General features: G+C 45.4%; 1 protein-coding gene across 1 annotated transcript in view; it reads right to left on the reverse strand.

The window, feature by feature from the left end:
* Positions 1–10,839, reverse strand: part of CLIC4 (CLIC family member 4) — a 29,645-nt gene extending 18,806 nt beyond the window's left edge. The window contains exon 1 of the mRNA XM_086479287.1: positions 10,759–10,839. Within this exon, the coding sequence (XP_086335413.1) occupies positions 10,759–10,830 (72 nt within the window). The 5' untranslated portion in view covers positions 10,831–10,839. The remainder of the gene's footprint in view (positions 1–10,758) is intronic.
* Positions 10,840–14,051: the final 3,212 nt, after the last annotated feature.

Here is a 14,051-nt window from a genome sequence, read left to right on the forward strand (position 1 = left end):
AGGTCTCTTCCAACCAAAACTGTTCTACGATTCTAAACCCAATAGCAACCTTGGGCAACTCCTTCCAACTCCCATTTGTTCCCTTCTCCCACTGGACACACCAATAAGTGTTCAAGCAATGAACACCTTCCTAAACATTGCAAAAACATCCACTCGCTTTAATAATTAGCCAGTGAGCTGCCAGCACCACATCCACGAGAGATGAATGAAAAAGGCCTGGAAACCACCTATACACACCCCCTGCCTAACAGGGTGCTACTAGCCCACAGCAACGCAGGCAGAGGTGTCCAAGAATTGTGATGTCGATCCCAGATGAGTCTGGACCACCATATAAAAGAAAGAAAAAAAGAAATCCACACACAAAGAGGATAGAATAAAGAAGATTTTAAATATTTCCTCAAGACGGTACTGCTAGGCTCAGTGACCACGTTTGTCTTGACCTCATCTTTCTGTTAGAATTCACATTTGGTAAAGCTGTTTAATATCTAGCGTATTGTTTAAGTTCCTTCACTTCAGTTTTGAGGGCTCATTACAGCTAACGTTTGTCATGTCTATGAACCAACCCTTTCTCCCTTAAAAGTTTTTCTTAATAGATTAAAAAACCCTGTTGCACGTTTCAAGATCCATGTCAACCTCTTAAAAAGAGACAGAAGCAAAGGCAAATCTCAAGGCAGCTTCAAGCTGCTGGTATCTTAAGTGTCTGGGCCCAGGTCCTGTGATACCGCAGCACAGCTTTTTAACAAATCTGTCTAACGTATTTTGAAACCCATCTTATCCATTTACTGCTAACGTACATTTAAAAAGTCACTTAATTTTCAGTCCAAGAACAAAATAAGCTTGTAGCAACCATTAAATGTCTCTAAACAAGCAAGCTAACTCCTGCAATTCTTTCACAACGTTAAGATTCTAAATAAAACATCCAACATCATTCTCATCGCCTCAAAGGTCAGCAGTTTTGCACCTTATATAGCCAGCACTTCAAATTCACCTTTGTTCCTCATGTTGTGCGTTGTCCGTAGATGAGCCTACAGCATCACAGGGAGTACAAGAAGGGCACTGCCACTGTATCACGCCTTTTCTATGTGAACTTGTTCTCTATCGCCATTATTAACTAACCTCCACCAGAATTTCCCCATTGTCTTTCAAATGCTTTTGAACCCAGAAGGTAACTTTTTTCATATAGGAAGTGAGAAGATAAGCAAATCCCTCATTATGTGCCATCTAAAAATAAGAAAGTATCTTTCAGGAAAAGAACGTACATTCATTTCCGAACTGAAGACAGCTGACCTCAGAAAGCTCCAAATTAAGCTTACAGCACCTGTATCGCAGTCTTACCTTCACATGAACTACACTGATTACTGTAACCCCTTTATTTGAGCTTTATAACGGAACTTTAAAATGCTTGGTAGTTACAATTAAACTCTCAAATCACAACTGCCACACACCCCCCAATTTTAGTTCTAAAGAACAATTTAGGTAATCACTGCTACCCTGCATAGCTAGTCCTTTCAGAAAAACACAGGAAAAACAGCAAACAAAAAGCATAAGGCCAGTGCCCATGCCTGGAATTCACTGCAAATACAAAAAGCCTAAGGTGATTAGCCTGTATTTTCTATATGCTGATTGACATGAACCCCACCCAGGGAAAAAGCAAGCTCAGTTACCACTGTCTCTTGACAAGCTCTATCATCTTTGCGCAACTTGTAATCAATCCAACTTCCACATCAGCTGAAATTCCTGTAAATTCAAAAAGCTTAAAAAAAAAATTAACTCAACGCCCTGCATTTACTTGAGATCTGGCTACTAAACCAGGGAAAGGAATTTTTATCAGCCCATTCAAGCAGCCTCTTAAGTCATAACCTTTCTGATAAGGCCCCACTGTGTTAGACATTTGACTGTAACAGCAACTGACCATTTTAGGGTGACGCTATTTTTAGCCCTGTGATGCTATTCCTAACAAAATAATTAGCAGAGTTGTCTTGTACGCTTTCCTACAACTCTTGTTCATTGCTAGCCAATTCTCACTGTAAAGCTCTTGGAAAAAAAAGCTACGGGATCTTCATGATGTACACTTCACAACTCAGTAGAAATTAATTAAGCACTTCTAGCTCTTTGGAGAGAAGAAATTATCCCATGTTCATCCTTTGGGAGAATCAGACAAAGAGTCAGAATAAAAATCTGCATTAAATACTAACCACCATTTTCTTCAGTAAAGAAATCAGCTTAATGCTATGAATATAACAACCTGGGATTACTGTGCAGAGCCACACACGACTTCCTAGCCTGACACAGGCTGAAGTTATTCATCAATGGCAGAAGCCTGACACCTCCTCTCTTCTGTCCCTCTTACTCCAGTGGCAGTACCTTTTAAAAAGTGATTCAGTTGTAACAAACCTCAAGAAGATAAACTGGGCCAAACCACTAAAATTCACTGTCTAACAGCTTGAGACATTCTTGCAACATTCTAGTACGAAACTATGAGCAGGCAATTCACTGTACAGTACTAAGGGTTTCTTTTATAGCGCTTGAAACTGCCTTTGGGTACCTCACACATGAACTTAGAATAAGCATTGTGTATGACAATGTTTCTCTCCTCTGACACTTACTAAATTTGTTAACAAAGTACAGCATGTGCTTTGGCTACAGCCCAAGAGACCTATTTCCAAACTGCCCCCCACTGAGTAACTATAAAAGCATCTCTAAAAATTATAGGAAAGAACTGCAAACCTTGTCACTGGGGCTCAGAAGACCAAGTAAAATTTTTATCTTTGGCATTTAATGGTTCTCCAAATAAACTTGTCAACATGCATCACTTCTGCAGGACAGAAAAAACAAAAGAACTCTGTTTATGGTATTTTATAACCTAATTTACAGAGCTAAGCTAAGCAATGAGTTGGACAGGTTAGTAGAGACGGACGATGAAGAGCTGCTCGAGCTTCACCCTGTGCATTGCTCCTTCACCACCGACAGCCAAGCCAACTTAGACTGAACCCTACCAGGAGCAGGAAAGCCAATGTCAAATGCCCAAACGAGTTTCACGTCAAAATGCTAGCCCAAAAGCAATCACCTGGGAGTTTCAAAATTCTGATAAAATAAGAAATACAGCTCAAACCACAACTGCCTCCAAATCAGAACATAACCAGCAATGGCCACAGAAGAATGGGCCAACGAACAAAGTGAGCGCTTCAATTCTCACCTCTCACTGAGAGCACCCTGTGGTTTTGAACCCATACCCTCTGCTAACAGCATATGCAAAAGCTCTAGCAAGGAAAAACATCTTAGACTGAAACTGGTGCTGGAATTTTCATTTAGAGCAGCCAGAGCACAAAGGGTTCGAGGAAGGCTTGCTCTCTGTTGCTTCTGGTTCCAACACAAGCAATGTGCAACTCAGTTACCAAAACGCACATCTACGACTGTATTCTACCTCCCTCGGGAGATGGTATCCAAGTTCTTCAGCTGCAGAGTAGAACTTCCTCCTCCGGGACATTTTGCCTTATCTCATTAAAGCTCCAGTACAGCATGTCTCACTAGGGCGGCTAATACATCACTCTGAAAGACTACAGATACGCTTACACTTGCTTTGATTTTATTTTTAGACAAACCACGTAAAAAACTATTTCCTTTATTTAAGAAAAGCAGCTCTCCACATTACAGACTATCAAACTCCAGCCAAAATAGTAATGTCTTAACAGAGCCAAAAAACTCTGAAGCTGATCCAGTAGCACTGACTGATCTCATTAGCTCTTCTCATGAAAATATACAGATATGACTTCACTCCTGGATTACACTCCTATATTTAGTTTATACCTAATATGGATATTTAGTGTACAGAACTAAGTCATTTCCTTTCCTCATGTGAAGTTCCTTGCCCTTTGTCTAGCCAACAATACAAGGAATAAGTTTGAACTCTCAGAGAACTCACACACAAAGACATTTAAAATTAATAGCAGTTTAGCTTATGTTTTTCACTTCAGCATAAACAAACACTGCATTCAGAGCTCTAAAAGTCAGATTGTGCCACAAATGCGTGTTTGTCCTGGATTAAAAAAACCCAAACCCAAAACAAGTTTTTCAAAAAATTTAGGCATTTTTAGGAAAAAAAAAATTCTACATAAAGAATTTAAAGCTCCTGAAGTAAAAGCTCTATTTAAACTCATATCAAGGCAACATAATGATTTTGGGTTTGGGTGTTTTTACTGGTGAAACGTTCACACACTCTTAATACAACAAATGAGCACAGAGTGAGTACCTAGCATCTACGTTAAGAGTGAAAAACTACTTCATTCCAAAGTGAAGAAGGTGCAAGAATAAAAACAAAACACTTGATGAGGACAAGAAGTTGTTTGTTGCTGCCTATTTATAAAGAACTCTGAAGATAAAGATCAAATTAGATGGATAACAAGTACAGATGTAAATTATTTTTCCATGGACAGTCAACTTGCAACCAACCACCACCTTAACTGAAGTCTGTTGTCTTAGACAAACTAAGTGTCTACACTGGCAGACAAAACCACCTTCCTTTCTCCCATGGTGCCCAGTTAAGGTTTTACAGAACTGCGCTGCTCACTTGATCATCAGTTGCAGGGCAAAAGAGAACATCTACCAAAAAGAAGACAACAAGTCCAACTACTATCAGGTACAGTTATCCAGACTTAAAATTAGTTCTTGTGGCTTTCTAAGCAGTATGTCCAGCCCAGGCAGAACTTGGAACTGACGCAGGCACTGTTATAAAAGTGTGAAGGCTTTGTGTTAGTCACATCACAATAAAGGTCTCATTTAAAAGAGAATCCAAACATGTTTACACTGGTGAGAAACTAACGACAGCCCAGGACTCTTTTTGTCCCTTTTAACTACCATACACTTTTAAAAATCAAACTTGCAACCTCAGAGTACAACAGTCATTTTCCAAAGTACAGATTACTATTTAGCTAGAAGTTCAGTGATTTCCCTGACTAGATTCTTCCAAACACAGATTTTTGTAACAGACAGCGCAGCCTTCAGAATTCCACAAGTTCAGCTACAGAACCAACTACTTCTCCGCTCACCCTATTCACATTAAAAGACAGACAGTAACACTCTTCAAATAAAGAACTCTCTTTCCTCACTGTTTCCTTCCACAAGATTACATCAGGATAACCAGTGAAAGACTAGACAGTGACATTGTCACTGAGGGTAACGATTACTAACTTCTTAGGATGCTAATAACGTCACAGTGCTGCCCACTGAAAGATTATCAGACCCTACCACCCATTTCATAAATATTTCCCAGATCTATATGTTATTTCTCAGCAATCAACTATCTTGATGCACAGACAAGACATCTCTTTTTAATAGGATTCTCATTCTCTTCAAATATTTTCACAGGAACTTTGGTTTAGTGTTACATATGGTTTTCCCTGCTTCTGTGAATTCCCTGCTGCACATACACACAATCACAGACTGACATAGGAAAGCATCAGGAAGAAGACTCGGAGTGCTCAGATCCCTGATGTGCATTTACCCCTGACTTCTGATAGGTTCCAGGCCCCAAAGTTTGTCCCACAATATGAACTCTGATACACAGGCTTCTCTTTTGCCTTCAAGCATTCCATGTATAGTCTGAGACATTTCCCCCCGGGAAGACCGAGGACAGACTTGTCTTCTATTGCAGTATGTACGCTCAAAGAACGCATCCGTGGCATACAGCACTTGCGTGCACGGAGGAGCAGATGACTCAGAAGCACCGTGGCAGATCACCGCATAACTCCAGCCAGCAGACCAGCACGCTCTGAAGGGCAACAAGTTGAAATTCAGGAACTCAGCCAGCTCTCAGACCACTTTGTGGGGAAAGGAGGAAAAGTGCACGAGTGTCAGACACCTTTCAACCGCAAAGTAAAACACAAGTTCTCTTGACAATCTAACTGAGCTGTCCAGGTGTTAATCATTGGAAAGAGGAGCACAGATGCCAGTGAATAAAACCATTACTGCTGAAGCATATTCAGAAGCAGTTTCTGATGGAAGAAAAGCTAACTCATCTGTGTAATCCCTTTGGAAATGATTGCTGGGAGTTTTTAAGCTTACTTTCCAGTGTTTCACAAAAAAAAAAAAACCAACAAGTAGTAACATTCAGGCTTACAACTACCTCTGTATTTTTAAACAATATTGTCCCAAGTGCACCAGTTTGTATATTAGCAAGCAGATTCAAAGCAAAGAGACAAAGAGGTTTCTGGCTATGAGAACTGTCCCAAGCAGAATAAAAACACAGTTTGCTGGCCAAAGAAGGAAAAGGCCTGATTTACAACAACTAAGCACAGGATATACCAAGATGGTTACGCCTCGGTTTGTAAAGGGATCCCTTGCAATACTCGAGTATGTGCTCACAAGAAATAAACCACCCATGAAATGTTGCTATCCATACCAAACGCATATCAAAGGCAGATTGAGAAAGTTCTCAGGTGCTGAGGTTATTACATCAAAACCTCCAAAGGATGATCCTGTACGTAAGGAGGAGACTTATCTAATAAGATTATCGAGTGACAAGCCTGTCCCTGACAAGGCCACCTCTGAGAAGCAATGTTGCGTGTCTCTAGTCTTGTTATTCCCTTGTATCAACGTTCCTTTTTATTTCACAGCTGTATCACAGATGCAAAAAAAAAAAATTTTAAAAAGACCCCAACGATGACAAACAAGATTATGGGATGGTTTGTTGTAAACCAATATACAGCAGCTATACTGAACAACACATCAGCGCTTACGTAAGGACACACACAGGCAATGGGCATCCATAAGACAAAGGCAGACCTGGATGCGTGCGATTCAACCACATCACACTCCTCTCACCCAGCCCTGAGCTCCTATCAAGGCTGCTGCTAGAGATGCCGATGCACACAGCCCTTTACTGCCATGGGCTCTAACATTTAACTGAACAAAACGGACCTAGATCCCAGAAGACAAACAGTTCACCTGCCAAATCCCTGTTTAATTGAGATATATAAAAAGGTGGACAAGCTTCTGTTACAATCATTAGGAGTGTCTTAAAGTAGGCTATTTATGAATAGAGAAATCACAGCTTTTTTTCTACTGACAGTACAATTCACAAGCAAACAGACAGTAGAGACTATCTGATTTTCAACACAGGTGCCCAATTTCGCAATGACATCTTATTTGAAAGCTGCCAGAAATCCAAGGTCTAATTAATTCGCAAGTATACACATGTTACACACTTGGAGAAGAGAGCACCTTTCTTAAGGGTTACCTACATCTCCTATAACCCGTCTCATACCAGCAGATAGACAACTAGAAATTTCTTGTTTGTTGGGTTTTTCTCTTTAACACCAAACTTGTTGATCATCTGTGTCTTCCCCTTCCTATTACAAGGATGCAATCACCAACTGCCCCCTACACCACCAAGCGCTGAGCTTTGAGCAGCTTCCATCCCCACCTCCTGTCTTAAACTGCACAAGCAGTTTTGAAAGCGCTCTCCCGTGGTTTCCACAGATGAGTGGTTCTATTTGACCAAGTCCATCCACCACACTTCTTATTTACAATAAAAATCCACACATGATCAACTAAATTGCAGCTATTACAAGTGGCCTATACGAGTTGTATTCAGACCACAACGGTCGAGTTTCTGCGTGCACGTTCATTACAATGCAGCCTTCACTTCTCTAAAATGCCACTAGGGCATATAAAAATATTCTCTTCAGACAATGGAAGCGGGCCTCCCTCATTAATAAAACATGTGAACATATGAGGAAACTAAACGAAATCAGATACATCAGTAGTTTCTCCTAATCAGCTCTCAGAGGAAAGACTTGAAAAATATTTATGCTTAGTTTAAAAGAGACCGCAGGCAGCCCACCAGCACCGTAATGAAAATGCTGCTGAAGCTACTCATTATATGAGACCAAGAAACAGACTATTCACCTCAGTTCCAGCGCTGTAACACATTTTCTTACCCAGGTATCCTAATTCTGCACGTATGTTATCACAGACTATGAAAATACAAGTTACAGCAGACTGATACACTATCTTCTTGAATAAATCAAAGCAATTTGCTGGTGACAAACAGCCCGACATAGTTATTCATAACTGAAACCTAACCACGTGTGCACTCCTCCCCGTGCTGTGCCCATCCTATTTTGTTACCAATCACAATTTAATAAGATTCAAACCCAACATTTTGGGCATGAAGCCAAACAGTTTCTCCTGCTTCACAGGTTTGTTTCTCAAGCTTTAATCCATACCTTTGTTTCATCTTAGTCTGGCTGCTACAATCCTTTGTACGCAGGTCATACAGTTACCGCCCTTCAGCCGCAGGCATTTGGCAGAGCTTTCTTTTTTGGTCAAGAAGTCTTTCCACTACCTCTGCCTTAAGAGCTTCACTGACTAACAGTGCACAGGTAGAACCAAGACCCCATTTACTGTTTGAAAAGTGATGAGCCACATTGCTAAATGCTCTGGCATTCACTCAGTAGCTTCAGACTTTTCCTAGATTGCACCCAGGTCAGAAGTGTGCCACAGACGAAAACAGACACTGAGTTCCCATTTACAGGGGCGGGGGGGGGAGGAATGACTAAATCAAAATCTAGTGCTCTTCTAGACAGACACTAGTATGTTTCCTGAATAACCATAAATATTCTGCTTCGATTTTATGAAGTGACCATGATAACAAGACAGGGAGCCAACGAGCCTCTTATTAGCTGTACAAAACCACTGTTCCAATACTTAACAGCTTCAGTCAAATGTGGGACAGGCAGCAACACCCAGCTGAAACAACTATTTTGGTCTGTCTGCTGGGATGGGAGGTGTTCTTCCTCTGCAGGATTTTATAGGGAAATAACCTTTACCTGAAGATCATGAAGGCAGAGAAGAATAACTTCTTTTTTAACGTGAACTCTATCCTAAAGGCAAACAGTATACAGCTTGCAGAAGTCATTCATAACACTGGGAAAAGGCTTCCTTGAGAGAGATACTACGCAGTGATAATCCCAAATAAAGCCTTCTTAAATCCATGTCAATAAAGAAGTTTCAATTGAGGACAGAAAAACACCCCGCTTTTCGCCATTCATATAGTCTCATGTCTTTATTGGTCCAATACCAATTTAATCAGAATCAATACATCTTTCTCACGACTCATTTTACACCTTCTTCCATGCTACCCCTCACACACAAAACATCCTCTTTAAACAGGTCCACAAAGCTTATCCTCCCTGCCCCCAAATCCTTCTGCCATCAACCTCTGCTCCAATTTGTTTAAAAATAAGAAAAATCGGCCAACGAACTTTAGGACAGATGAAGATAAGTTAGCATGTTATATTAAAGAAGTACTGCTATAAATAATTCAAAGTAATCTGTAACTTAATTGCTGTACTAGTAAGTTCTAACCTCCACACTAAGAACCTAAATATTCTGACCAAAATCAGGTCTGGAATCCTCCATTGCAATGCTTTCCTTGGGTCCCGTTACTGCGTCTCGATACTACTAAAACCCCTGAAACAGGAAAAATTCAACATTTTTAGAGTACCATTGAAGAAATAAAATCTATATTTAATAACTTATTTTCAAAGCTCTACCTAATCTGCTGGAAATTTTCGTGTTTGTCAACACAGCTTTTGTATTAAGCAATTCCCAAGACCTCGGATGAAGGCTTTCCATTATTTTCTCACTGCAATACAAACTCCATCTGAAGAATTTAGATACTTTTCTACAGAGGCTTTCTTCAAAGTTTAAGCACTGAAAGAAAAGATTAACACCATTTACTCTCTGCCCTTTTGATATGAAGCAGAAGTCAGATGCTGCATCACTAGAGCCCCGGAGGATGCAAAATATTGCATCATACTGCAATATATGAATGCAAAACATGTGGAGATACCATATGGTATCTCTGCCAGATAAGGGCTGTACGATACATGCTCATTCTTCTACTTTGGAAGAAAAACCGGTGATGCATTTACATGTTTGGTTTCTGACACAAAAGTAGACTTCTTAGGCAGGGGACTGAGCAAAAAGTAACTCGTATTTTTACTACCTATTGGGGCACACAACGCAGAGCGCCGGATGCCGAGGGTGCTGTGTTGTGGTGCACAGAGCTACTCCTCTCTGCTACCGCTGCCCACGGTCCTGCTACGCACCAGCATTTGCTCCCGGGAAAAGAATTTTCCAGCAAACGCACATAAACACACTTTTCAAAAGTGACTTATTTGCGGTTCGCCTTATCACTCGCTCCATCCGCACACACCGGCTCAGCCCCCGCTCCCCGCACCCCCTCTCCCGCACCCCCTCTCCCGCCCCCCCCCCCTCGCGCCCCCCCCCCCCCCCCGCCCCCGGCGCCCCACCCGCCGAAGGGCCCTTTTGTGCGCGGCAGCCCCGCACCGCGCCGAGCGACGGGGCGTCGCCTACAGCCCGGGCCCGGAGCCGCCCTCAGGACAGAGCTCCGCGCTCCCGCCGCCCCACCTCATCCCCCGGGCGAGTTTTGGCCGGGGGAGGCGGTACACAACAGAAAGGGGGTCCCCGCGCCCAGCACGGCCGGGTGGAGCCCCGACAGTAGGCAGGGAGGGGTGGGTGCCAGAGGCGGCGGCGGCGCCGGCGGGTTCCCCCGCCTCAGTCCGTCGGGAAGTCGCTGAGGGAAACTTGGAGCCCCCCGGGCGGGAAAACGGCGGTTGGGGGAGGGGGCGCCCAACGGTCGGAGCGCGCGCGCTGAGGGGAGCGGCGCGCTCAGCGCCGGGACGGGACAGGACCCCCCCGCCGCCGCCGCCGCTGCCGCCGCCGCCGCCTTACCTTGACGAAGAGCTCGATGACGGGCTCCTTGTCGCCTTCCTTCAGCCCGTTGACCGGCACGGACAGCGCCATGCTTCAGCCTCCGCCCGCCTCTCCCCTCGCCAGCCGGGACGGCGACGCCGCACCGCTCGCCTCACCCGCCCTGCGCGCGACTGCCGCCCGCCCCGCCCCAGCGGCCCAGGCGGCCGGCGCGAGGAGGGGGGGGGGCGGGGCCGGCGCCGAGGGGCGGGGCCGGCGTCAAAGGGGCGGGGCCGTCGCTGAGGGGGAAACGGTTTCTATGGCGGGCCGCGGGGCTGCCTGAGGGGGGGGGGGGGGCGGGGGGGGACACGGGACGGGCGCGACACCGTGGCGGGCAGGGCTGGGGGACGCCACCGGAGCGGTGGAGGGACACCCCCCCTGTCCCGGGGGAGACCCCCCCCACCCCACCCGGGGTGAGGCCGGTGGCGGGCGCTGCCTGCTGCTGGTGCGGTGCCCGATGACCTAACGTCTGGGAGCGGCCTGCTTGGGCCCGGCCTCCGAGGCCGCAGCCTTGTGGGCGCTGGCGGGCTCGGGGAGGGGGTCGTGTGTGGGTGTCCCCGCCCTCTCCTCAGCCCCGGGGCTGCAGCTCGTCTCGCTTGCGGGGGAGGGGGGGGGGGAAAGCTTCCAAACTAGAAAATTCCCCCCTCACAGCCCCACCACGCTCCGGGACCCACTGCACCGCTGGCATCTGCGCCAGAGCAGCAGAAATAGCTTCTTTGCTGGCTGGGGGAAAAAAGTCTGTTTCAAGAGGCAGGGAGGAGTGTTTCCAGCCTAGTTTCTTCCTCGCTATTAAGGTCAGGGAGTGAAAAGCTGGACAGAAAATTGCGCAGGAGACTTGGGCGAAACGTCGGAACAAAATTAAACCGTTTGCCCTTTTTTCCAGTCTTTTCACCAAAATAGCACGCAGCCTGCAATCAGATTTTCCCCATGCGACTTCATGCCTGCGCAGTCCAAGCCGTTGTGAACAGAGCGGCTTTTATGCCTCGGCAGCTCACGCCCTCGCTCCCAGTCCTTCCGTTTGTTTTTTTTCGGGAGCTCAGACTCTATTTTTAAATAGTCTGAGTTCAGCTGCACCTGAATGTCTCAGCAGAGCCGTTCCCAGGGTAGGATGCGCCGGGGCTGTGGGATACCCCGAGGTGGCATTGAATGACTTGTAGACTCAGCTCTCCGCCTCTACTGCTTTAATGCTGTCTGTGACCAGGCGCTCGAAGGAACCTCCCTGTAATTTGTACCCAAATACATTCGTGCAGCCAGAAATGGCTCTGGATGAAATGGTTACCGACATTCGCTGGCAATAACAAAACCTCATAGCTCTCCAGGCATTTTATTACCCTCCGTTCTGCATAACCGGATGTCTTTAAGCAAATTTCATCTTTGAATGCGCTTGAACTGTTCATCTGGAGCAGGAAAAACTGCTATCGGCCCCTCTCCTGGTGCAGATAGGGCTGGGCAAGCGATGTGACAAAGTCCCTTTCATTCCCTTTCCTACAGCTTCTGCGCAGCCTTCCTCAGCTCAGCAGACTCCCTGGGAGTTGGGGGAAGATTCGTTTCTATTTGCTCTACAGAAAGCCCAAGGAATCTCGCTGATTCATGGGGTGGGACAGTCTAAATTGGAAATCGGTGTGTCACTGTAACCAAAGCGATCTGGGAGCAAGGCAGGACTGTGCAGTCCAGCCCTGTCCAGGAACCTCCCTGAATAATCACCCTTGAATTAATCGCAGCCTGTACCACAAAGGACACTGTCGTTGGAACGTGGGTGGGATAGAGGGAAGGGAAAAACATTTCCCTTGAATGGGATTGTCACAGAGACGCTCCACAAGCGTCAGTCTTGGGGCTTTACGTTCCGTTTTCCACATGGCAGAGTAAGAAATTTGCACCAGTTGGGCCAAATGTCCCCAGTAGATTCAGGAACTGGTGACGAGGGGCTTTTATCGTGAGGCCATTGCAGGACGCGGGCAGGGGGGTGTTGTTTTCCTCTGCCGCTTGTTCGGTGTCTCCTGGGACAGGCAAGAGCTGAGTCCTCCGAACCGGGGCCGAGCAGCGCCAGGGTGAGGAACGCTGAGCCACGCACTCCCCACTCAGCCGAGGACCAAGCCTTCCTCTCTGTGCTTCACCATCCTCCTCTGCCAAAAGCTTCAAAATCACAGGGTTTTGTAAAACTTGAAATACTTTATAAGCCTCCCCAAAGCAAAGAACCACCGACTTTGGAGAAGGCAGTGTTTTTAGTACAAAGAAGTAGCTCTTCCATGGCACCGCTGAAGGTAGGTGTAGAGCAACAAATTGGAGGTCTGCGAGGCACCCTGTGCTTTTTTATGTTTTACCAGCCATACAAAGGAGCTGCCAGGGCTGTTTTTTCCTCACTGCTACTGAATTTCTTCTCTAACAAAAGAGTTCACATGCTGTTATCTTGCAGAGCAGCTAATCGCTTATTTCATTTATATCCAGCTGCACCAGCCTTGTCTGTTGCTTAATATCTTTTCAGTTATTTTACTTTTAGATGGCATTTTCCTGGCTTCCAGCTGCCACCTACGAAACCCCTCATCTCCCCATTCAAGTGAAAGCTCTTTCTCTAATGATGCTTAGAACGGTTTGGAATGTTGAAAGCTCTCAATTCTTTCCTAGTTCTGTAATTGCTTCTTATGTTATTCTGGAAGATTTTGTTTTCAATAATACTTAGAATCAATTTGTCCAAGCTTTGCAACATAAATAACCAGTCCTCCTAACAATCCATAGGGAAACGAGTATCACCCACTTTTTACAGCTGTGAGGAATGAGTCAGAAAAGTTAAGTGACTTATTCAAAGCTAAATTTGCACCGAGGCAGGGAGTCAGAACAAAGCAATTCTTGCCCCCCCCCCCCCCATGCTTAGATCAGTAGGTCACTCCCTCTCTATTATTTTACACTGTATCGAGAAGGGTTATTTCCATTTGGCAGAGCAGCAAAACAGCATATTATTGTTTCACTCCTCTAGCACTTTTGGCCTTTATGTAGCGATTTTCCATCTCAAACTTTCCAAGTGCTTTTGAAAGCGGAGGCATCAGCTGTTAAAGACATCAAAGCGAGCGCTCTCCTGCCCCGGCCCTCGCTGTGCACGTTCAGCTGATGGAATTCGCTGCCGCGTTGATCCCGGGGTTCCAAAATGGCTCTTTATTTTTAAGGGGAGTTTTTCGGGCGGTGGGAGAGCTCAGCATGCGGGTCGTGGTGCAGCTCGGCGGGACCACACGCCGCATGAACATCCTGGGTTTTCAGCATCATGAAACGGCTTCGAGAAGCGA

Source organism: Leptosomus discolor, chromosome Z, assembly GCF_034619465.1.
Source record: "Leptosomus discolor isolate bLepDis1 chromosome Z, bLepDis1.hap2, whole genome shotgun sequence".
Classification (NCBI taxonomy): domain Eukaryota; kingdom Metazoa; phylum Chordata; class Aves; order Leptosomiformes; family Leptosomidae; genus Leptosomus; species Leptosomus discolor.